The sequence below is a fragment of the Marmota monax genome, unplaced genomic scaffold (assembly GCF_021218885.2).
Source record: "Marmota monax isolate L192 unplaced genomic scaffold, Marmota_monax_Labrador192_F-V1.1 WCK01_AAM20220418_F8-fsc00019, whole genome shotgun sequence".
Taxonomy (NCBI): Eukaryota; Metazoa; Chordata; class Mammalia; order Rodentia; family Sciuridae; genus Marmota; species Marmota monax.
This window is the reverse complement of record NW_026695242.1, coordinates 23,382,786-23,408,002: the sequence shown is the minus strand read 5'-3', so window position 1 is coordinate 23,408,002 and position 25,217 is coordinate 23,382,786. Positions and strand designations below refer to the sequence as shown.

Genomic DNA, 25,217 nt, shown 5'->3' with positions numbered 1-25,217 from the left:
AGAAAAGGCCCAGTGGCCCGCGGTGGGACAGAGCTTCCAATCACTCCTGCAAGGTAGGCGGGCCTGCGACCCACTGGCAGAAGAGGAGCAGCGGCCTGCTGAGAGGCAGAGCCGCCCCCTCCCCCTGCGCCGGCAAGGTAGAGGGAACTGTGACCACCCACAGAACAGGCCCAGCGGCATGCTGAGGGGCAGAGCCGCCCCCCACCCCCCGCGCCTGCCAGGTAGGCGGAACTGTGACCACCGACAGAAAAGGCCCAGTGGCCCGCGTCAGGGCAGAGCTTCCAATCACTCCTGCAAGGTAGGAGGGCCTGCGACCCACCAACAGAAGAGGAGCAGCGGCCTGCTGAGAGGCAGAGCCGCACCTTCCCCCGCGCCTGCAAGGTAGACGGAACTGTAACCACCATCAGAACAGGCCAGACCTGCAACCGACAGACAGAACAGGCCCAGTGGCCTGAGGAAGGGTAGAGCCGCCCCCCCCCAGCGTCTGCAAGGTAGGCGGACCTGCGATCCACTGGCAGAACAGCCCCAGAGGCCTGCAGGGGGCAGTGCCGCTGCCTGCACCTGCAAAGTAGGCAGAACTGCAACCACCAACAGAACAAACCTAGCGGCCCGCAGAGGGACAGAGCCGCTGCCCGCGCCTGCAAGGTAGGCGGACCTGCTACCGACCAGCAGAGCAGGCCCAGTGGCCTGCCGGCGTGGTAGGCACATTGCCCCAATTGGAGGAGGGGCAGAGCCGCCGCCCGCGCCTGTGAGGGAGACTTTGCAACTATACAAGACCAATATAAATATATAGGGGGAAAATTCAATAGCACAACAGTTTCACCAAGTAGAAAGGAACGCGAACAGTATGAAGAGACAAGGAAAGAAAGGACCACAAGCAATGCAGGTCAACTCAACGTTAGAAGAGGTAATAGCTGCAGCAGATGGAATGTCAGATAAAGAATTCAGGATATACATGCTTCAGATGATCTGGAGTCTCAAGGAAGACATCAGACAGCAAAATCAGACAATGAAAGATCACTTCAAGAATGAATTACATAAACAAATTCAAGAAGCAAAAGATCAACTATACAGGGAGATAGAGGTTATAAAAAACAAACAGAAATCCTAGAAATGCAGGAAGCAATAAACAAACTTAAAAACTCAATTGAGAATAGTACCAGCAGAGTAGAACACTTAGAAGATAGAACATCAGACAATGAAGACAAAGTATTTCAACTTGAAAAGAACATAGACAGCTCAGCAAGACTGTTAAGAAACCATGAGCAGAACATCCAAGAAATATGGGATAACATCAAGAGACCAAATTTAAGAGTCACTGGGATACAGGAAGGGACAGAGTTTCAAACCAAAGGAATGAGCAATCTATTCAATGAAATAATATGAGAAAACTTCCCAGACTTGAAGAATGAGACAGAATCCCAAATCCTAGAAGCCTACAGGACGCCGAATGTGCAAAATCATAAGAGACCCACACCTAGACACATTATAATGAAGATGCCCAACATACAGAATAAGGAGAGAATTTTAAAAGCTACAAGAGAAAGGAAGCAGATCACATTTAGGGGTAAGCCAATCAGGATAACAGCTGATCTTTCAACACAGACTCTGAAAGCTAGAAGATCCTGGAATAACATATTTCAAACACTGAAAGAAAATGGGTTCCAACCAAGAATTGTGTTTCCAGCGAAATTAAGCTTCAGGATGGAAGATGAAATTAAAACCTTCCACGATAAACAAAAGTTAAAAGAATTTGCAGCTAGAAAACCATCTCTTCAAAACATCCTTGGCAAAACATTACAGGAAGAGGAAATGGAAAATAACAATTAAAACCAACAGTGGGAGGTAGGACAGTAAAGGGGGGAAAAATAATCAAAGAGGAAAACAAACCATGTTTAGTAACATAAATAAACAAATAAGGCTGGAAGAACAACCCATATCTCAATAATAACCCTAAATGTTAATGGCTTAAACTCACCAATCAAGAGACACAGGCTAGTAGAATGGATCACAAAACAAGACCCAACAATATGCTGCCTACAGGAGACGCATTTGATAGGAAAAGACATACATAGGCTGAAGGTGAAAGGTTGGGAAAAATCATATCACTCATATGGACTTCGGAAACAAGCAGGAGTGTCCATACTCATATCAAATAAAATAGATTTCAAGCCAAAGTTAATCAAAAGGGATAAAGAGGGACACTACATACTGCTTAAGGGAACCATACACCAACAAGACATAACAATCATAAATATATATGCCCCAAACAATGGTGCAGCTATGTTCATCAAACAAACTCTTCTCAAGTTCAAGAGTCTAATAGACCACCATACAATAATCATGGGAGACTTCAACACACCTCTCTCGCCACTGGACAGATCTTCCAAACAAAAGTTGAATAAGGAAACTATAGAACTCAATAACACAATTAATAACCTAGACTTAATTGACATATATAGAATATACCACCCAACATCAAGCAGTTACACTTTTTTCTCAGCAGCACATGGATCCTTCTCAAAAATAGATCATATATTATGTCACATGGCAACTCTTAGACAATATAAAGGAGTAGAGATAATACCATGCATCCTATCTGATCATAATGGAATGGAACTGATAATCAACGATAAAAGAAGGAAGGAAAAAGCATACATCACTTGGAGAATGAACAATAGGTTACTGAATGATCAATGGGTTATAGAAGACATCAAGGAGGAAATTAAAAAATTCTTAGAGATTAATGAAAACACAGACACAACATATCGGAATCTATGGGACACATTGAAAGCAGTTCTAAGAGGAAAATTCATTGCTTGGAGTTCATTCCTTAAAAATAGAAAAATCCAACAAATAAATGATCTCATACTTCATCTCAAAATCCTAGAAAAAGAAGAGCAAAACAACAGCAAAAGAAGTAGAAGGCAAGAAATAATTAAAATCAGAGCTGAAATTAATGAAATCGAAACAAAAGGAACAATTGAAAAAATTGACAAAACTAAAAGTTGGTTCTTTGAAAAAATAAATAAAATCGACAGACCCTTAGCCATGCTAGTGACGAGAAGAAGAGAGAGAACTCAAATTACTAGCATACGGGATGAAAAAGGCAATATCACAACAGACACTTCAGATATACAGAAGATAATCAAAAATTATTTTGAATCCTTATACTCCAATAATTTAGAAGATAGTGAAGGCATAGATAAATTTCTTAAGTCATATGATCTGCCCAGATTGAGTCAGGAGGATATAGACAACCTAAACAGACCAATATCAATTGAGGAAATAGAAGAAACCATCAAAAGACTACCAACTAAGAAAAGCCCAGGACCGGATGGGTATACAGCAGAGATTTACAAAACCTTTAAAGAGGAACTAATACCAATACTTTTCAAGCTACTTCAGGAAATAGAAAAAGAGGGAGAACTTCCAAATTCATTCTACGAGGCCAACATCACCCTGATACCTAAACCAGACAAAGACACTTCAAAGAAAGAAAACTACAGACCAATATCTCTAATGAACCTAGATGCAAAAATCCTCAATAAAATTCTGGCGAATCGGATACAAAAACATATCAAAAAAATTGTGCACCATGATCAAGTAGGATTCATCCCTGGGATGCAAGGCTGGTTCAATATACGGAAATCAATAAATGTTATTCACCACATCAATAGACTTAAAAATAAGAATCATATGATCATCTCGATAGATGCGGAAAAAGCATTCGACAAAGTACAGCATCCCTTTATGTTCAAAACTCTAGAAAAACTAGGGATAACAGGAACATACCTCAATATTGTAAAAGCAATCTATGCTAAGCCTCAGGCTAGCATCATTCTGAATGGAGAAAAATTGAAGGCATTCCCTCTAAAATCTGGAACAAGACAGGGATGCCCTCTCTCTCCACTTCTGTTCAACATAGTTCTCGAAACACTGGCCAGAGCAATTAGACAGACGAAAGAAATTAAAGGCATCAAAATAGGAAAAGAAGAACTTAAATTATCACTATTTGCAGATGACATGATTCTATACCTAGCAGACCCAAAAGGCTCTACAAAGAAACTATTAGAGCTAATAAATGAATTCAGCAAAGTGGCAGGATATAAAATCAACACGCATAAATCAAAGGCATTCCTGTATATCAGCGACAAATCCTCTGAAATGGAAATGAGGACAACCACTCCATTCACAATATCTTCAAGAAAAATAAAATACTTGGGAATCAACCTAACAAAAGAGGTGAAAGACTTATACAATGAAAACTACAGAACCCTAAAGAGAGAAATAGAAGAAGATCTTAGAAGATGGAAAAATATACCCTGTTCATGGATAGGCAGAACTAACATCATCAAAATGGCGATATTACCAAAAGTTCTCTATAGGTTTAATGCAATGCCAATCAAAATCCCAACGGCATTTCTTGTAGAAATAGAGAAAGCAATCATGAAATTCATATGGAAAAATAAATGACCCAGAATAGCAAAAACAATGCTAAGCAGGAAGTGTGAATCAGGCGGTATAGCGATACCAGACTTCAAACTATACTACAGAGCAATAGTAACAAAAACAGCATGGTACTGGTACCAAAACAGGCGGGTGGACCAATGGTACAGAATAGAGGACACAGAAACCAATCCACAAAACTACAACTACCTTATATTTGATAAAGGGGCTAAAAGCATGCAATGGAGGAAGGATAGCATCTTCAACAAATGGTGCTGGGAAAACTGGAAATCCATATGCAACAAAATGAAACTGAATCCCTTTCTCTCGCCATGCACAAAAGTGAATTCAAAATGGATCAAGGAGCTTGATATCAAATTAGAGACACGCCATCTGATAGAAGAAAAAGTTGGCTACGATCTACATTCGGTGGGGTCGGGCTCCAAATTCCTCAATAGGACACCCATAGCACAAAAGTTAATAACTAGAATCAACAAATGGGACTTACTCAAACTAAAAAGTTTTTTCTCAGCAAAAGAAACAATAAGAGAGGTAAATAGGGAGCCTACACCCTGGGAACAAATCTTTACTCCTCACACTTCAGATAGAGCCCTAATATCCAGAGTATACAAAGAACTCAAAAAATTAGACAATAAGAGAACAAACAACCCAATCAACAAATGGGCCAAGGATATGAACAGACACTTCTCAGAGGAGGACATACAGTCAATCAACAAGTACATGAAAAAATGCTCAACATCTCTAGCTGTCAGAGAAATGCAAATCAAAACCACCCTAAGATACCATCTCACTCCAGTAAGATTGGCAGCCATTATGAAGTCAAACAACAACAAGTGCTGGCGAGGATGTGGGGAAAAGGGTACACTTGTACATTGCTGGTGGGACTGCAAATTGGTGCAGCCAATTTGGAAAGCAGTATGGAGATTTCTTGGAAAGCTGGGAATGGAGCCACGATTTGACCCAGCTATTCCCCTTCTTGGTCTATTCCCTAAAGACCTAAAAAGAGCATGCTACAGGGACACTGCTACTTCGATGTTCATAGCAGCACAATTCACAATAGCAAGACTGTGGAACCAACCTAGATGCCCTTCAATAGACGAATGGATAAAAAAAAAATGTGGCATTTATACACAATGGAGTATTACTCTGCATTAAAAAAATGACAAAATCATAGAATTTGCAGGGAAATGGATGGCATTAGAGCAGATTATGCTAAGTGAAGCTAGCCAATCCCTAAAAAACAAATGCCAAATGTCTTCTTTGATATAAGGAGAGTAACTAAGAACAGAGTAGGGTCGAAGAGCATGAGAAGAAGATTAACATTAAACAGGGATGAGAGGTGGGAGGGAAAGGGAGAGAGAAGGGAAATTGCATGGAAATGGAAGGAGACCCTCAGAGTTATACAAAAGTACATACAAGAGGAAGTGAGGGGAAAGGGAAAAATAATACAAGGGGGACAAATGAATGTCAGTAGAGGGGGCAGAGAGAGAAGAGGGGAGGGGACGGGAGGGGAGGGGGGATAGTAGAGGATAGGAAAGGCAGCGGAGCACAACAGACACTAGTATGGCAATATGTAAATCAATGGATGTGTAACTGATGTGATTCTGCAATCTGTATATGGGGTAAAAATGGGAGCTCATAACCCACTTGAATCAAAGTGTGAAATATGATATATCAAGAACTATGTAATGTTTTGAACAGCCAACAATAAAAAATTAAAAAAATAAAAATAAAAATTTAAAAAAAAACTAAAAAAAAAATGAGAAGCCAAATACCACCTATATATAATAAAGCTAAAATAAGATTTGTAAAAAAAAAAAAAAAAGGAAAGTAAAGGTTTGTCATCTTTTCTGACTTTGAGATCTGTCCCAAATAGGTGTGTTCTAACTCTATGCGTCCTACTTAATGGCTGCTGTAAAACATTTGAACAATTAAATAGATGAAAAATTTAATGGTTATTTCTGTGCTTTCCAGTATTGATAAAATGTTCCAGGTCATCCTAAACTTGGCTTTGTTTTATTCTCAAAACATCTTAATTTGGCCACTTTAGGGCTGAAAATTAAATGACATTTAACATAAAAAAAATCATCACTTGGAGTCACCCATCAATAGTGCTACTAATTTTAATTCCAAGTTAAACTTTGAATTAATAGTACGTTTTCAGAAATGAGCATGTTAAAATAACATGTTTACTTATACTTACTTTGTAATAATATGTTATATTTTCTATTTGTAGTTCTGTCTTTCCTGCAAGATTGTCAGTTTCTTGAGAACAAAAACTGGTTAGCACAATGACAAGTATACAGTTCAAAATATGTGTCAAATAGAACTGAACTGAATGCATTTCACTAATTTCAAAGTATTCTGCATAGATGACAGTTTGCTTTAAAAGCAGATTAAACACCAATTTCCCATTCACCATCTCTATTGTTGTGTTCAAGACTATGAAATTGTGCCTATCATATTTCTCTAGATGTGATAAATCAGTTTCAAAAACATTTTAGCATTATCTAGCAAAGGAACTTCTGAGTTAAAGGTCATTGCTTTCATGTTAACATTATTTTTCAAGGCCTTATAGTCACAATAGACTTTATACGGCTTGTCACAATTGAAGCTGAAAAATATTATGACTGCCATTCACCTTTTATTAAATAGAAAGCATTACAGAAACACTCTTTATATTAGCAATAGAAAACAAGGTTATAAGTCGTTTCAATAATTCAGGTTTTCAAATTTTTTCTTTCCAAATATGGTTAATTTGTTACGTATATTTTTAGAATCAGTTAGACATTGACTTATAGCATGAGCTAACTCAAAGGAAAAATTTAAATCTTCACCATTCTGCTCTTATGAGAACGTAAAATATTTATGAAGTACCCTAGGTGTTTAGAGAAATCATTCTTATGCAGGCATTATTTTTAATACTTTTATCTTAAATGCCATAATGAAATGTAATTGAAGAAAATTTATATCACATATGCTAATAATCCTAATAATATTTTAGTTGAACACCTTCAGTCTTGAATGATAATTTAAAATATCTTGAAAGAGGTAAAGTTCTATATGATAAAATAATCTATTAAACATGTTCCAAAAGCAATATTGAGATTTTAGCTTACCAAAACAAACACATTCAATATAAGTTTTTATGTTATACATTGATTTAGAATTTTTTAACAGAATAGTCATGTACATATAAATGAAAAAAAATGAGTCTAAAATCTATTCATACTAAACTAAGCATGCACTGTTCTAAATAAAGGATCCAAATGACAGTGATTTCAAATACAGGCAATTCTTTTCACATATATTTTTATTAGTGCTAGACAAATAGACATATAATGAATTTTAAAAGTTTGCAAAAAACGCATATTCCTAATTGTCTATATTCAGTAATAATCATTTGAAATATGGTCTGAAACTGTGCATGCAATAAACAAGAGGATATAAATGGATGAGAATGAAACTCTGTTGGACTGTGTTTGCTGTATTGGGAACCAGATTACTCATGGGTGTTAAGAATTTTCCTCCTATAGCTCAGAGAATTCATTGATATCTTCTACTTACAGGAGGGTCTCCATCTTCAGCATAAACTGTAGTGATAGGTGTACCCTTGACTGCATCTGGAGCCACCATCCCTTTGTAGATTCGTTTACTAAATACAGGAGGATAATCATTCATATCCTGGAAAACAAAATTAAGAGTTTAGTGCTTCGGTAGAAATCGGGTTAGGGGCACAGTGACTAGATTGACTCCAGCTCTTCATATCACACACCTCATTTGCCACTGTCAACCTTCTGTCCTCTCAATTCCATTACTCTTTTAAGACTGATACCCTAGAGGAAATAGACAGAATTCCTTTGCAATATTAATGTGTGTGATACCCATGGAAGGCCATTCCATTGGAGTAAACGTTCTGTCACCCACCCAAAATACATCTTTTAGAGGCTAAAATATGCTTGAAATTTTCTTTAAGATACTTTTCAAAATAGGATGTAATGTTTTAATCTTGGATAACAAGACAAAATCTAATTTCTTATAAAGTAACATCCTATGAGACAGTACAAGTAAAGGTGGTTTCTTAATTTGTTTTGTTGTTGATTTAAAAAAAATTCTTTATATGTTTCTGTAGCAACTGTAAATTATTTTATGTACTTATTGTAATGTTATAATTATAGCATTTCACAAACTGTGAAATATCTTTTGATTCCCCTTATTTCATTCCTATAAATATAAAATGATATAAAGAAGGTTTTTCCTGTAGCACACTCCAATAATGGCATTTGAAATTACATATATTTACAGAAAGAAAACTGCTTATTAAAAATTTTCATAACAACATATATATATGTGTGTGTGTGTATATATATATATATATATATATATATATATATATATATATATAATTTTATTTTCTCAATTTGGTAACACATGGGCCATATTATTCATGTAACATTCCTCATTAAAATATTTATCAAGAGCTTCCCACTTTTTATAAGCCAGTCCTTGGGATGCTGTGGTAACTCAAGAAAAATTGTCCCTGTATTTGTATCACTTAACTGACATTTGACAGGTAAAAACAATGATCCACAGATTAGGTTAGTGACTTTGCCTGAATTAATCTATTCATACATCAGAGCTAAAATAAATAATCAACTTCCATAAATGGAGCCTGACCATTTTTTTCAGGACCACTTTATCATTTAGACAGGATTAAATATCATTTTTTTTCTCAATAAATAATGTTTATTAAAATGAGTGGTTTATTTTTAAATACTTATTATGCATGTAGTGTTTGGGGTATTTTAGGTCAAACAAATTTAGGCACAAAGCTAAAATTATTAATTATCTATTCTTCCTTTCATTTGTTTGCTATTAAATTAAAAAATAGACACTCTACATTCTATATAGTCTTTGATATGTGTCCAGACACAAAGGTTTTACTGTATAATATAAATTGGAAACACAAAAAAAATAACCAACTGTAAACTTCTTTTTGTGCAAAAAGGTCAAGATAATTATCTTTTACAATCAAACAAGAGATTCCTTTTATGCTCACAACAGAGTCAACTTCTGAGTTGTGAATATGAATAAGCCTGCAGATACTAATAAGAAAGAGATCTTGAATGGTAAGCAAACCTGAAAAATAAAAGATATCATTTCCTTTTGACGTGTGGTATTCACAACCTTTTCTATGAAAAAGAAGACTTCCTTTATAAATTATGAAGTGTAGAATATGGGAAAGTAAATGAGCTTAGGAAGCACTGGTTCTCTATAATGAGGATCATATAATGTATCGAACTTGAGTAATCCAAGCAGGGGGTAAATATATAAAGTATTTATATTCACACATTTTTCTTCTTTTTCTAGAGTGCCAATTGATTTAATGAGTATATCTTTTAATTAAGGGTTTGGGAATCCTTTTGCACCCCTCAACAATAATTTTTGAAGGGTCAGAAAAGAAGGAACCCAACACTGCAAATTTTTCTACCTCAATTTCTAAAGCTCAATAAGCTCAATAGGTTACGGTGAATTTTCTTCTTTATCACCCTCCCCCCAAGGAAATTTAAATTCTTAAAGTTACAAGGTACTTTTTGTGAAATTTGATTCTTAAAGGGGAAAAGGTGCCATTTAAATTATATCAATACAGTTGTTTAAAATGTGCAGTAGAGTGGCCTCCCCTGCTGGCCCACAGGAAAGTATTCACTAGCTTTACCTTCAAACTGAAAGCACTGTGAAAATTTTTACAATCTGTCGTCATAAACTTATTACACATAAACCAAATGTTGTAAATTACTGAAAAAGATTGGATTCCCTCCCCTTTATTTTGCCTGCCATTGACAGAATGAAGAATAAATCAATACAGTTATATTGTAGCAATATTTCTTTTTATGGCACATTGTACATATTTTGGGGTTCTGATCTTTTATTGTGGCTAAGATGTGCAGGAGTTTGCCCATAGTTCTTCCACAATGCATTATTTCAGATAAGAAAATTTATTGAAATGCATTGCCAACTAACATAATCAATAGTTCATTATGTTTATGCTTCAGGGACATCTAATGAAAAAAATATACATAAATCTGCTCCTGTACAAATGTTCTATTATGCAGTAAATTAAGGATGCACCCAACTCCACAAAACCATGCTCTTTTTTGTACCCCATTATTCCACTAGAGGGAAGTATTGACAAAAGGAAACATTTCTTCAATCCTATAGTTAATGTACCATTCAAACACATAAAAGTTTGCTTCCTATGATTATATTTGTTGATTTTAACAAAAATTAGTTTTCATGTTTCAAAAGAGTATTCTGAATGTCACCATGCTTCTCAACTAGAGTAATACCAAGCTTTTCTTTAAAAAATATTTTACCACTAAATTTTGTATTTTTTTCCCAATATTCCCAGCAAATAAAACTGTATCTGAAGGTATAGTTAGCTTGCAGGAAGAAAATATAAAGTTTGTTTATTTATTTTCTAAATTAAAGTCTAAAATAATCACAGAAACCATTTTCACTTTGGTAGACCACAAAGTAGATTTAAGAAATCATTTTAAGAGCAGGCTAGGAAAACAGGAACTAGCTGGTAGGTTTGCAAATTACAGACAAGTTTGAAGTTTTACAAAACAATTAAGAGAGAGAGAGAAATGATAAAAATTTTGATTTTCTGAAGCCATGAATAAAAATGGTTCTGCATGAGAGACAGTTTCTTAATAGAAAAGTACTAACTTTTATAGCTTGATCATATTTTTATTTTACTTTCATTTTTAGGTATCAGGGATTGAAACCAGGGTCACTTAACCACTGAACCATATCCCTCACTCTTTTTATTTTTATTTGGAGACAGGGTCTTGCTAAATTGCTTAGGGCCTCACTAAGTTGCTGAGATTGGCTTTGAACTTGTGATCCTTCTGCCTTAGCCTCCCAAGTCACTAGGATGACAGGAGTGCCCCACCATGCCTGGCTTTATCAACTGTAAAATTGCAGCAAATGCCAACCTCATTTTCTGAACTGTGATGCATATCCAGGGGACACACAAAGCTATAAAAGTTTCTCTTGCTTTTGTACTGCTGTTCAGTGTCAGCATTACCTGTGTTGGACTATTGGCTATCTTTCAAAATCCTGAGCAGCTAATGAAGTTGATATGTATTCTTCTTAGGCAGGCTATGCAACTGATTCCTCTGTGACCAGTATTGTTGTCCACTACCACATATTAGCTATTTGCTGTCTCATGTATAATTCTGCTCTTGCTTTTACCCTTTTGGCTTCTTCATTTGTCTTCTTATCTTTTTTCACTTCTATCTCTTTCTTTGTGCTCCCACACATACTCTTAGAAAAAGTTGCACCTCTAGACAGAAAAATCTTTTTCTGCTTTGCATAGGGCTTAGATATAAATCAACACCTTCTCTCACATTTTACTTTTTTTTAAATCAAACTTTACATTGGAAGCTTCTTTCTTACTTGACTAAATTCGTTTTTAAGTGCACTTTCTAATTTTTGAGTTTAGAGTTATGGATTCTTGGGGGTAGTATATGTGAAATGTAGATGTAATTGAAGTTACATGTTGCTAAAAGCAAAAATGAATATACAATCTCTCTTTATCACAAATACTGAGGAAGTTTCCACTGTGTATTAGGCAGTGTGTAAAAGTTTGAGATATAGTTGCAATCAAGAAACACAAGGTGCCTCCTGGTATTTACCTTTCAGTTTAGTGTGGAAAGCAAAAACTAAACAAATGAGTGTGATGAACATTATGAAATAGGTAGTACAAGGATATGAAGGGAATATATAGCAAATAATTCAACTAAATTTAGCGTAAGATGCATCCCAAGACACTTGAGCAACGGTGCAAGTTGCTCATGTATTGTGATTAGGTAGAATAATCCTTCAAGATGGATAGCCAAACAACACTGCATTGATTTAAAACAGACCTTCATTCCACTTGTAGTCCTCCTGTTTGGAACCAGGACACAGGGAACAGGATTTGATAAAATTTTGTACATTTTTTCCAAGTAATGATATGATTGCCAGTTGGGAAAATATGTGCTTATTTTGAGCATTACCTTCAAGCAATTTCTATGTAAAAATATGAGACCATTTCAGACCTTCTCAAATGGGCATAATAGTTGTGAATGTGTGTTTCTGTGTGTAGTTTATTTTTATTTTATGCCAGGCATTTTCTAGGCTTGTCAATTGTATCATATCAATAAATGCGTCTGAAAGTTTGTCCAAAATACATACTGGCAATTTTTGTTTTCAGTACTGGGAATTGAACTCAGGGTTTTCCACATGCAAAGCAAGCAATCTACCACTCAGGCCTTTTTTATTTTATTTTGAGACAGGGTCTTGCTAAGTTATTCAGGTTGGTCACAAACTTGTGATCCTCCTACCAAATGGCTGTATTATCGGCCTATGCTGGCACCCAGGCCTGTTTGTATTGTTTTTATTATTATTATTGTTGCTGCTATTATTGTTATTACTATTATTATTCCTGCTTTAAATATATAGAAATTGAAGACTAGAGACCACAGGTTGCTTATGCTTATCCAACCCACAAGGGATAGGGACCTGGTTGAATTCTGGTTAGTAGGGCATAATTCTGGTATCTGGAAGTGAGGAAAAGATATAATGGAAAAATCAACAGAAAAATCTATGTAAGATAACTTGCATAAGATTTTAATTTAAAAACACACATATAACTCATAAAATATCTATTTCCAAAGGTGTCTTTAAAAGTTTTAAAGCATTCCTCCAACTAGTTACTATACTTTTATTTTGACAAACTGCTTTGCATGAAACAATCATTTTTCCATGGAATTCCATTTTATAATGGAATTATAATTGTTAGTAGTATAGAAAATCATATTTTCTTTTATTGGGATTCATAATACACACCAGCATATTTACCATTTTGAAGATACTGATATGGAGGCCTACAGTGTAGAAATTTTTTTTTTTACCTTCAGAAAACCTAATATTTCCCAAAGTTATTTGTCTATTTTTTATATGACACATTCATTACCATTTTGTAGGACTACTGCTCTCTAAAATATATCCTGAGAGTCATGGATCTAATACATTTAGGGCATAATTCATCATTATTTGGAATATGGTATGACTAGTAAATCAAAGGTTTCAGATAACATATTGAAGATTCCAACACATTAAGAGTGTAGCCTGGTGTGCAGCAGTCAGTTCACAGGGGCAGAGGGAGCATCTAGCTGCAGCATTGATGAGACTTGGCCATGACAACAGAGCCTACTGGGAAATGGTGACAGTGCCTGGCAGCAACTGCTATCAATGAGTCTTATCAGCATCCATTGCCCCTGGTCCCTGGGAAGGCAGTCAAACTCTGGAGACTTGTGGCAATAGTAAGTTTGGATTCATGAGCCTTGACATCTGCAGAGAATGTGATAATCAGTGAAAGTTAAAAGAACTTTGTCATGTATATGAGGAAGGCACTTTTTTAAGACTCCCAGAAGCCAGCAGGTGACATTTAGGAAGCCATAAAAGAGACCCAGAGATACAAGAATTGTTAAGGTTTATGAGATGCTATTTTTTTGAACTCTGGTCATGCACATTTTATTTGTTTCCTCTAGTTTATTTCCTTAAAGGCAATAAGTTACATCTTAGAACTAAAATTCTAGAATGGTAGAGCAGGAAGATGTCTTAAGAAAACTGATTCAGTCCCAAGACATTCCTTAAACTTGTTGGTGAATATATTACAAAGAACACATGGCTAAGAACCTGATCATGTAGAATAAAACAGAAGATATATCTGAAGGCCATAGACTAAAAAAAATATTGTACTTGTGTCAAACAACCCAAGAGAACAATGAATAAGTTTTTAATAATAATGACAAATGTACTGGACCATATTCTACCAGTTAGTACATTGTAATCATCTTTTATTCAAAGTCTTCCCTATAGAGAAGGGAAGTATGGATGCTGTAAATCTTGAAATATTTAGATGTTTTGTAGTATCTGAGTTATATATTACTTCTTCTTCTCTCACGCTGTGCTGTTTGGACCACATCCAATCCAGGACTGTACCAGCTCTGTGGCAAATGGAGGATCAGTGGTACTCTGACTGTCTCTTAGGATTTCGTGGGTTAGTAAATTCCATCTTGGTAATGACATCCAGTTTCTCCCTGGAAAAGCTACCCACATTCTTATACGCTACAGGCTACAAACATTCCTCTTCTTTCTGGAGGAAGAAAAAACCCTTTGAAAGATGAAAATGCTAACTTTATCTTCCAAGATCCGCAGCATTTTACAACCTCAGGCCTTGTATATCATTTTAGTCAGCTTTTTTTGCTGCTATGACTAAAAGACGTGACAAGAACAATTTTAGGGGAAAAAACATTCATTCAGGGGCTCACAGTTTCACAGTTCTTGGCCCATAGACAGGGCTCTATTCCTTGGGGCTGAAGGTGAGGCATAACATCAAGGTGGAAAAGTGTGGCAGAGGAAGGCAGTTCACATGATGATCAGGAAGCAGAGAAGGAGATCTCCACTTGCCAGATAAAAAATATATACCCCAAAGACACACCTCCAATAACCCACCTCTGCCAGCCACACCCTACTTGCCTTCAGTTACCAATCAGTTAATCCCTACCAGGGGACCAATACACTGATGTTTTAAGGATCTCATAACCCAATCATCTCACCTCTAAGCATTCTTTCATTGTCTCACAAGTGAATTTTGGGGAGAATCTCACATTCACACCAAAACATGTATGGTATTTCATTTCTGAACCTTTCACTCATCCCTGCCTACAATCAAACCTGCATACTATGAGACAAACAAACTCAACCAAGGTGAATGCAATCTTCTTTCACACAAACTCCATTCTCTCTCTCTCGGTCCTACTCCTATGCAACCATTCTATTCATCGAGGTAATTCACTTTTCTTCCACAAGTCCTTTACTTCCCTTTTAATACTCTCTAGTGTCAAATATGCACATATATGTATATATAATATATACACATATATATTTACATATTACATTGTTCTGATTTGTGTTTAGTTCTCAGTTTGCCATAGAACGAACCTTTGTATTTTTATATTATGTTACAACTCAGATGGTGAGAACTGATTTATGTGACAACTTCTTCTATAAGGCCAGATTTCACATTGGATGTTACTTTTTAAATTTTTTAGAATTGTGCTTTTATATTCCAGAAATTTTCCTGTATTATCTAATTCGTAATCATCCCCAATTCTGTTGGTATTGACATTCAATAAAAACATACAAAAAGAGAGGCCTAATAATGTTCTACAAAAACTTAGTAACAAAATATGTATTATTTATATGATCAACACTGATTTTCTTTTATATCCTTGAAACTAGACACTAAGAAAATTTTTTGTAGATTTTTGTGACAAACTTATTTTATTTCAACTGTTCAAATATTCCCCCATATCTCTTCAATTTTCTCCCAAATATCTCTTTCCAATTTTAAATGTTTGATGAGCTACACATTAAACACCTGATCTTTTCTTTTTCTTTTTCTTTTCTTCCTCTTCTTTACAAAAGAAATCATGTCTCTGCTCAAAGAGAAATCTTCAGGATGCTTTCCCCATGGTGACTGTTTTGGGTAAAAATATCTCTTTAGAAAATACCATGCCTATTATGTTATCAGCAAAACAGCCTTTTACAATGGTGACAGTGCAGACCAATAATAGAAAATTTACAAGCTTGATGAAAATCTGCATTTGTGGAAAAATGAGTCTGTGCTTCATTTTTATCTTAAATAATGATAACATTTTTATGGGATTCATTGGTATATAACAGAATTTTAAATTTCTGTTTGTTATACGTGACCTTTAATTATCAGAGAAAAGGTAAGCAAGTTTCAATCTGCTATTGGGAAAACATTCTGAAAACTTTATTTTGCTTAAATCATTTGGAAAGAAACAAAAATATTATCTTAAATATGCATAGAATTAAATAGATTGTTTTGTTTAAAAGTACAATAAATAATATCTTTACATGAATGTTTACAATCATCCTGATGATTGGAATAGTTCAATTTCTCTAAGATGAAACAACTGACACTATAAAAATCAAACTAGCATTCTTCCCTGAAGACATGAGCCCCCTGTGAGTCACTCCTTCACAGAGGCTGAAGTAAGCCTCAAATGATAGCCTTATGTTAAAATAAAGTGAAGGAGGAGTGCCTGGAAACGTGAAGAAATTAAGAGGCTTGAATTCCAGAGAGAACAAGGCTTATATAATGAACATCTTATCTTTGTAGGTGATATATTTGGATCCAGTTGATTCCATTGATTTTTTCCATCAAAAACTAATAATAATAATCCAAACAAATGAATGCAAACTGAATTCAGAGTAGAAAACTCAGAATCCAGGAATGTTTACAATTAGCCATTATCAAACATTGTTCTGAGACAGAAGACAAGGCCATTTGAATTTCCTTCTAGGGAGAAACCAAAGGGCAGTAAACACTAACTTTTCTTTTCTTTGCTCCATATCATTAATAAGTAAATATTTTTTCTACTCTTGATTTTTTAATTGTCCAATTCTACCAAAACATTTCAGTAGACAAGGATGATTTAGAGTGAGAGAGCCTTTGTTTTTTCACCTGATTCAGAAGCTGTTTTGGTATCACTGATCTGTTTACATCACTCATAGTTTTTTTTTTTTTTTTTTCCCATATGTTTGCCTATTGTGATGAATCATCACCATGGTTAGCACCATTTCCCTAGATATTTTTTTGTAAGCAGATTTCTAGATTCTATCACACAACAGTGTGACAAAATAGCATTTCAAAATACAAATTGATCCCTTCCCCGCTCTAGGTTCCCTGTGATTTTTGGTGTTCCTTGGTTCTTTTGAAAATTCCTAGAGCAGGGAAAATCATCATATAGCAAAAAGGTGCAAAAAGAAAAGCAGACAGTCCAAGGAAAGATTTGATATTTTGAATTCCCTTTTTCCAAAGAAAACTTGGTTCTAAGTAAAATTTTAACTCTCTGAAATTGATGTTTCCTACTCCTTAAATAGATACATTTCTCAGTGTAAGTAGATACAAAGTGGAAGAAATAAGTATAATACTGTGAACTCCCAAGAAAAAGGAAACTCTCCAGACAGCTTAAGGGTATGTAAGAATGGAGGTGGCTTATGGTGTCCTTTCTAGATTAGTTTAGAAGTGGCAGCAATAATTCTAGGAAGAAATGGTGTCAGTGTACATGCCAGCAGATGAGCCTAGGTAAAGTGAAAAGAGGAAAGAGCTAATCCTTGTATCCCACTCTATTAGAATAATCCTGAAATCATCTAAAAAAAAAAAGAAAAAGAAAAAGAAGTTCAAACATGCAGATGCTATGGTCAAGGACATTAACCCACAGGAGTGATGCAGTTGTTATAATTCAGTATTGATAAAACCTTCTATGCTTTCATATCGATATTTTATTCTTTAAGTTAACTAATTGCATGTCTTCTTTTTTAAAAATCAATTCTAAAAAGCCCAAGAAGGCAATGACTTCTTTTTTCATCATATATACATTATAGTGCCCTATAAAAATGAGAATTATAGAAAAGTTGCCATTGACTGCTTACCTTAGAACCAAGATACATATGCTCTTCTACTGGAATTGCCCTTCAAGAACTGTAGTCATCCTGAGAAACTAACTTTCTCTTATTGTAGGAAAAAATGTATTTGCACATTTCTAGAGCTAGTAAGAAGTAATGAATACAAAATCCCTATTAATGTATCATAATTAAACTCTACTAAACAGATCACCTTAAAAACTTGATGGACTGTAACTGTAGATACCAAAATAGAATAAATTAAAACCTCAATTTCACCTGACTCTGAAGCTTTCTTTATCCCAGACTCTTGAATCCGAATAATAGTGTAATTAGTTCTGGGACCTAAGAACACTTAAACATCCAGACTCTATTTTTTTCACTTTTTAATTTATTTTTTAATGAAAAAAATCTGAAGTAAGTTAATATCCATGGTGCTGTGGAATTTGAACTGAACTGTTTTCTAGTTAGATTAGAATTTAACTAAAGTGATACTACTAATACAGACTCAGAAACTAGTCTTTTAATGCATATTTAGTACCTCTTTCAAATTTATCTTTCAAAGGTTAAAAAAAACACGGCAATTTATCAAGTCTTCATTAATATTTTACATAAAAAAATACAGCCTATATGCTTAGTTGGCAACATTGTGGTTACTATGGTTTACTGACCAAAATATAATAGGTATCATATAAGAGTTAGTAGTTACATGTAGAGAGAAAGTAGGCCACTGGAAGTCTCCACAATCCTTACCTTTATAATCACTGTGACAGTAGCAATACCAGGAGGCATTGTTCCATAAATATCAAAGGCCTCCACCAGAAAAGTGATACTTGCTTCCTGGTCTCGAAATGCCTCATAATCCAAACTCCTCAAAAGGGATAGCTCTCCTGTAAATGGATGTAGTGCAAAAAAGTGCTTCACTTCAGGGCTTCTTATCCGATATGACACATTTGCTCCAAGGTCAACATCTTTGGCCTGTAACAAGTTAAGTAAAAGAATGTTTTGTTTTGTTTAATCAGTGGTATTGCCAAAATAGAGGCAAGCAGAATTGATGATAGTCATGTGTCAGTGTCTGGGACAGCAAGAGTTTAATGATGACCAAAAGACATGTCTGTAAAGGCAGGTAATTTGTTAAGTAATTCATCATTTATTAGCGAAAGAAAGAGGTAGAGGTTGGGACAGAGAGAGAGAGGGAAAGGAAGAGTTAGAGTTGGGAGAGAGAGAGAGAGAGAGAGAGAGAGAGAGAGAGAGAGAGAGATCTATCCATGGGGTTTTATGATTGATTTTAAGACTATATCTACTTTATTTGGAAGACCACTTGTTAAATGAATCATAGCAAAGTAAAGAAATAAATCATGTCATAAATCATTGTTTTCTGCTGGTTTAATAATCATGAAACTATTATAAATAAAAGTAATTATTGGGTAACTTTCATAAACATAATAGAACACTCACTGTAAGAAAATGAAAGACATAAAAGGAGAAATTTGTTCTCACTGAAATCCTATAATACATTCCTGAAGATCATTCCTTTATAACTTCTTTCCTCTAACCAGCCTCTAGTGGATAGTTAAAGGGGATATTGAGAAACCATCCCCTTTCTGTCTCACTTTGCTTCCTGGTTGCCATGAGGCAAATAGGATATTAGGTACAATGTACTATGGAAAAAGCCAAGATGAATCAACCCCAAAATCCTTCACTCTAGGTTATGGCCTCAAAGAAGAAATAATTATACAAGTACACAAATAGAAGGAAAAAAAAAACAATGTTATCTGAAAAGCACTCAGAATTGGAATTTAGATGAGAAGATAGGATTTTTGTTGAAGTGGGACAGCTATTTCATTCAGTAGAATAGACTGGGAAAAGCACCTAAGTTAGAGGAAATAAAACAGCAAGAACAAAAATCGGGATAGTTCGAGTTTGTTGAATGTACATTCATTAATGCAAGCGCCTTCTTTGTAAGTTTCAGTCTTGTTTTCCTCTAATTACTGGCATCACAACTATAAAGTTATTGTCAAAGCACAGATATTACCGTGCTATATTCCTGCCTACAATTCTCAATATTCATTTCAATTTGCATTAACCACTGTGTTATTTAAAGTTAGATTACTGTGACAAAGTACCTGAGAAAATCAATTTATAAAGGGGGAAAAGTTATTTTTACTCATATGGTTTCTGTCCTGGGTCACATTTCTATTACTTTGGGCCTATGGCAGCACAGTACATTATAGTAGTAACTCCTGACAGAAGAGGCCTATTTGCCTCATGGCAGCCAGGAAGCAAAGTGAGACAGAAACGAGATGGTTTCTCAATATCCTCTTTGAGGGCACATCCTCAGTGACCTAACTTTCTCCCCCTAGGCTTCACCTCCTAAAGATTCCACAGTTTCCCAACAGTGCCATAAGTTAAGGACCAAACTTAAGATATATGGGCCTTATGAGGGCATTCAACATCCAAGTTATAGGAGCACCAACTCCCTTAACATGATGAGATGGACCACCAGATTTTCTAGTTCTAGCCCCTCAAACTTCACCCTGTCCTCCAGGATTTTGAGAAGATTTTTTTTCCATCATCTTAAATAATCTTTTTTTCTCTCTTTATTTAGAGACTCTGACTTGCTCCTGAGTTGACGATTTAGAAATAACTTTCATGAGAAAATGTTCTTTTGATGCTCAAGCATAGTTTAGGAGTTCCGCCTCTGATTTTGTCAGCCACTGGTCTTAATAATCACTGTTTTAATTACCAATCTATTTGTCTTTTTAGTAAACCAGACTGAAAATATCAGAAAAGTAGGAATTCTGTCTTGTTAACTTATTCTTGTATTCTTGATGTCTTCAAGAGAAATTGGCATACAATTAGACACTGAAGATATGTGCTTGTTGAATGAAAGGATGGTTGAATAGATGCATGGAGGATAAAATAGAGAGATAATGGTTTTCTATCTGTTAAGTATGTGCCTTAATTAGATTCCTTAATGTTTATTGAATAGTTAAATCTTTGTTGAGTTGAATTATGGAAGAAATACAGATTCTTGAAAAGCATTCTATCAAAATTCAAGTTATTCTTAGCAGGAGGAATGAATGATTACAATATTTCAAAATGCACTTCATAGATCTCCTATATAAATTAAGTGGTTGCTAAAAATGCAATTAATGGGTCAATCTGACCTACTGAACCAAAATATTCAGTTTCTGGGAATGTTACAGTGAAGGTGTTAAAAGAGATTTGGATATAGAGATGAAATTTTTAAAAAGTAAGTTAGAGCCTTAGAAGATGCTTGTTGTACACGTAAAGTGAAAAAGAATGTACAGTATGATGGATGTAACAATATCTGCAAAATACAGGAGAAGCACACATGTATATCTGTGTATACATATATGCACATACCTGCACACATGCATATTTGTCCTAGAACAAAGGTTAATGTGAAAAATACACACAATTGAATATTGAATATTTAAGTAATAATATATTTTTTTCTTTATGAGATGTTTTCCAATGTTACAAAAATATACAGCTTAACTTTGTAAATAAAAAATATCTGTTAGAAAGTATATTTTTTCTTACAAATTTGCCTTTTTTCCCATTAATTCTGCGGGATCTCCCAATGAGAGGTTGTCACAGAAAATGCAAAATACAATATTTGATATATAATATATAATATAATTCCTTCATTTTTATGTGAAACTAAAATGTAAGTGGGTTAATTGTATTTTTGCTGCTGCTGATTTTGGATACATCACCCTAATTGCAAATCTAATAATTCAGAATTAATAAAACTAATACTTTTCCATATACCTCTATTTTAAGGAAGGTGGTCCCAGCTGGCAGATTCTCTTCCACAACAACAGTGTATGTTGAATTGGTGAACACTGGACTATTGTCATCAATATCCAAAACCTTGATGGCCAGTGTTAGAGTAGAATGACGAGGGTGTACTGCTCCGTCAGTTGCCACTACAACAAGTTCATAGTAGTCCCTGACTTCTCTGTTAAGCTTCACTGCAGTGTAAATGCTCCCATTGGATGTGATGCGGAAAAGATTATTGAAGTTACCCAAACTGTAGTGCACTTGGCCATTTATTCCAGCATCAGGGTCTGTTGCCTGAAAGAAATCAAAAACAAAGAATTCACATAGTAGCTTCTGGTATGTTCTGACATATTATGGCATTTTCCTAATCAGATATTCTTTTTATCTCTAATGAGAAAATTTAAAAGATAATGAAGATGAAATGCACAGTCCAAAACATGAAAAGGGATATACATAATTTAGTTAGCATACTCATTCAAAATGAGCATAACTTACACATTGATAACATCATTAGCATTACAATAAGATATTATGACAGAAAATACATATTATAAAGATACTGAATGTTTCATGTATTATTTTTAATAGATTTTGAATGCCAAAGTAAGACAAAAATTTATTTTTTAATTAAAACAATTTCCTGAGTAATAACTTAAATGTCTATGTGTTTGCATTCAAATTCTTTTTATATTCATTTTCATATTTAAATATGTTTTAGCACTATGTGTTTTTACCTCATTTAATTCTCCTGATGTTTTTAGTGAGTAAATATTGGTCCTATTTTGTAAATGGAAAAATGTGGCTTATGGAATTTAATTGTATTGCCTAGGGTAACACAAGAAATAAATACTTCAGTGTCCCAGTTCTTAGTACAATGTCTCATATATAAAACTACTTAATAAATACTTGTGAAATTAATGAATTTATGTTAAATGAATGTATGGAACTGAGATTTGAAACTAAATGCATTCAAAACCCAAGTGAGAATAAAAATCCAGTAATTGTAAAGTATAAATGCAAGGGGCTACTTTAATATTAGAATATAAATATCCATAATAATAGAGAACAGTTGGAACTATAATAAACCTAGTGAAAATATTTAAGTCCTGAAAGGTACGTTGTATCAAAACAATGAGTAAATTTTAGGTGAATATTCTAAAGGAATATTATGAAAATTAGTCTAACTAATATTATGAAAATTAGTCTAATTCAATAAATTGTTTTCTAAACAATGACTTTGCACTATCAAATACTTAACATTTTGTTTTAAACAATTCTTTGCTATTGTTCTTCAAAAAACACTTGATGCATCTAGGAAGAGGTGAAATGTTACAGTTGTACTCAAAGCTATCAGCAAGAAAAGGAGGGAAAACAAGATGCTTGAGTGCTTTCTACATCAAGAACACAATAGTCAGGTAATGAATGCAGATCCTGGGATATGATACAATTCACTTTAAAATGTTTTCTGAATTTTTTATTATTAGTTATACATAACTAATAAGTAGAACATATTTTGACATATGTATATATATATATATATATATATATATATGTATATATATGAAGTATAACTTCTTATTTTTCTGGTTGTACATGATATAGAATTACATTGGCTGAGTAAATCATATATGCACATAGGATAGTAATGTCCAATTTTTTAGCAGTACACATGCAGTTCCACTTTGAGCTTTATAAACAATGGAGAGGGATGCACAGTTTTGTCAAATCTTGAGTCTAGTTTGAATTGATAAGTCCAATATGTGAAACGTGTTTTTAACTGTGCTTCTTCTACAGGTCAAAATACCAGACATTTCAACAGTGTTTGTCCCTTAGACTCATCAAAACAAAAGTGCCCTCGGGAGGTCACCCTCTCTTGAGGCTTAATCCTGAAAAAAAGACAGCAGAAGAATTATAGTATTGCCGAAGGAGGAAAGAAATACTATGAAAGAAAAGAAGAGTTTCTATAGATGCATTTTCTTCTATTTGTACATTTTGTCTAAACTTTGTCACAAAAATTATTGACAAATTAGTCAAGCTGACCATCTTTGCGGAAAAAACAAAAAACAGTGTGTACAACTCCCAAAATAAAACTGTGAATTTTATTTTATTTTTCAAAATAACTGAAGATAAATAAATGCTTTAGTAATATAAGTAGGTTTTACTTCATTACTCTAACAATCTTGCAATTTTCAGTAATTTTTCTGTCTCTGAGACACTTTAGGTCACAAAATCAGTCATTTATGCAATCAGTAATTTTAAATGACACTTGCTTGGGTTATTTTTTATTCATCCACATAATTGAAGGTTTATTGATAAGATATTCAATTTAACTACTATGACTGATTTGTGTGTATGTGTGTGTGACTGTGTGAGTGGGTGTATATTTGGAGGGGAGAGTGTTGTATATGTGTTCCTCTATAAATATCCAGCTGATATCTCCATTAGGACTCCCAATATATATCTATACAAATTTTACTTGACTTACTATAGGATTACATCCTGATCAACCTATTGTAAATTGAAAATGTTGTAAGCAAAAAATGTGTTTAATACATCTAACCTACTGAACTTCATAGCTTAGCAACACAGTACACAGTAGAGCATTGGTTATTTACACTCAAGAAAGCATGACTAAGTGGGAGCTGTTTCTCTCTTGTTGCTGCCCAGCATCTTGAAAGGGTATTACACAACATATTGGTAGCCTGGGAAGAGATCAAAATTAAAAATTTGATGGACAGTTTTTATTGAATATGTATTGCTTTTGCACTATGGCCAAATTGAAAAAAAAATAAAAAAGATAAATTGAACCATTATACATTAAGGGACTGCCTGTATTGGTTTTCTTTTCTTTTTTTTTTCCTATATTGGTTTTCTAGTCTGTATCAGATACTATAACAAATTACCAGTTTATCAGCTTCTGCAAAACAAGTTCATTATTTTAAAGGTCTGCAGGTAAGTTAAATATAGGTCTCACCTGGTTAAAATCAAAGTATAAGAAAGACTATGTTCTATGGAGTCTCTAAGGGAAAACTAATTTCCTTACTCACTCAAGTTGTGGACAGAACTCAATTGCTTGAGGTTGTAGGACTGAAATCCCCAGTCTTTTGGTGGTTGACATGTGAGGACCAATCCCATCCTTCTAGCTGCCATTCACATCCTGTGACTCCTGGCACACTGCCTCATCTATAAGAGCAGCAGTGGTGGCCAATTCCTCTGGAATTTTTTGAATTGCTCTTCTTCCATCTCATCTCTGACTGGTTCTTCAGTCACCCTATTGCACTTACTGGGCTTACATGATTCAGTAGGCTTACCTTGACAATCCAGGGTAATGTTATCATTTCAAAGTCCTTATTTTTAATCACACTTCTTGCAAATATATAGTAACT

General features: G+C 34.6%; 1 protein-coding gene across 3 annotated transcripts in view; it reads right to left on the bottom strand.

The window, feature by feature from the left end:
• The window catches only part of Pcdh15 (protocadherin related 15), a 1,685,700-nt gene that overhangs the window by 161,603 nt on the left and 1,498,880 nt on the right, over positions 1-25,217 (bottom strand). For all 3 annotated transcript variants that reach the window (XM_058578029.1, XM_058578030.1, XM_058578028.1), the window contains 3 exons: positions 21,820-22,125; positions 18,772-18,996; positions 8,038-8,154 (listed from right to left, as the gene is read on the bottom strand). In XM_058578029.1, the coding sequence (XP_058434012.1) occupies positions 8,038-8,154; positions 18,772-18,996; positions 21,820-22,125 (648 nt within the window). The remainder of the gene's footprint in view (positions 1-8,037; positions 8,155-18,771; positions 18,997-21,819; positions 22,126-25,217) is intronic.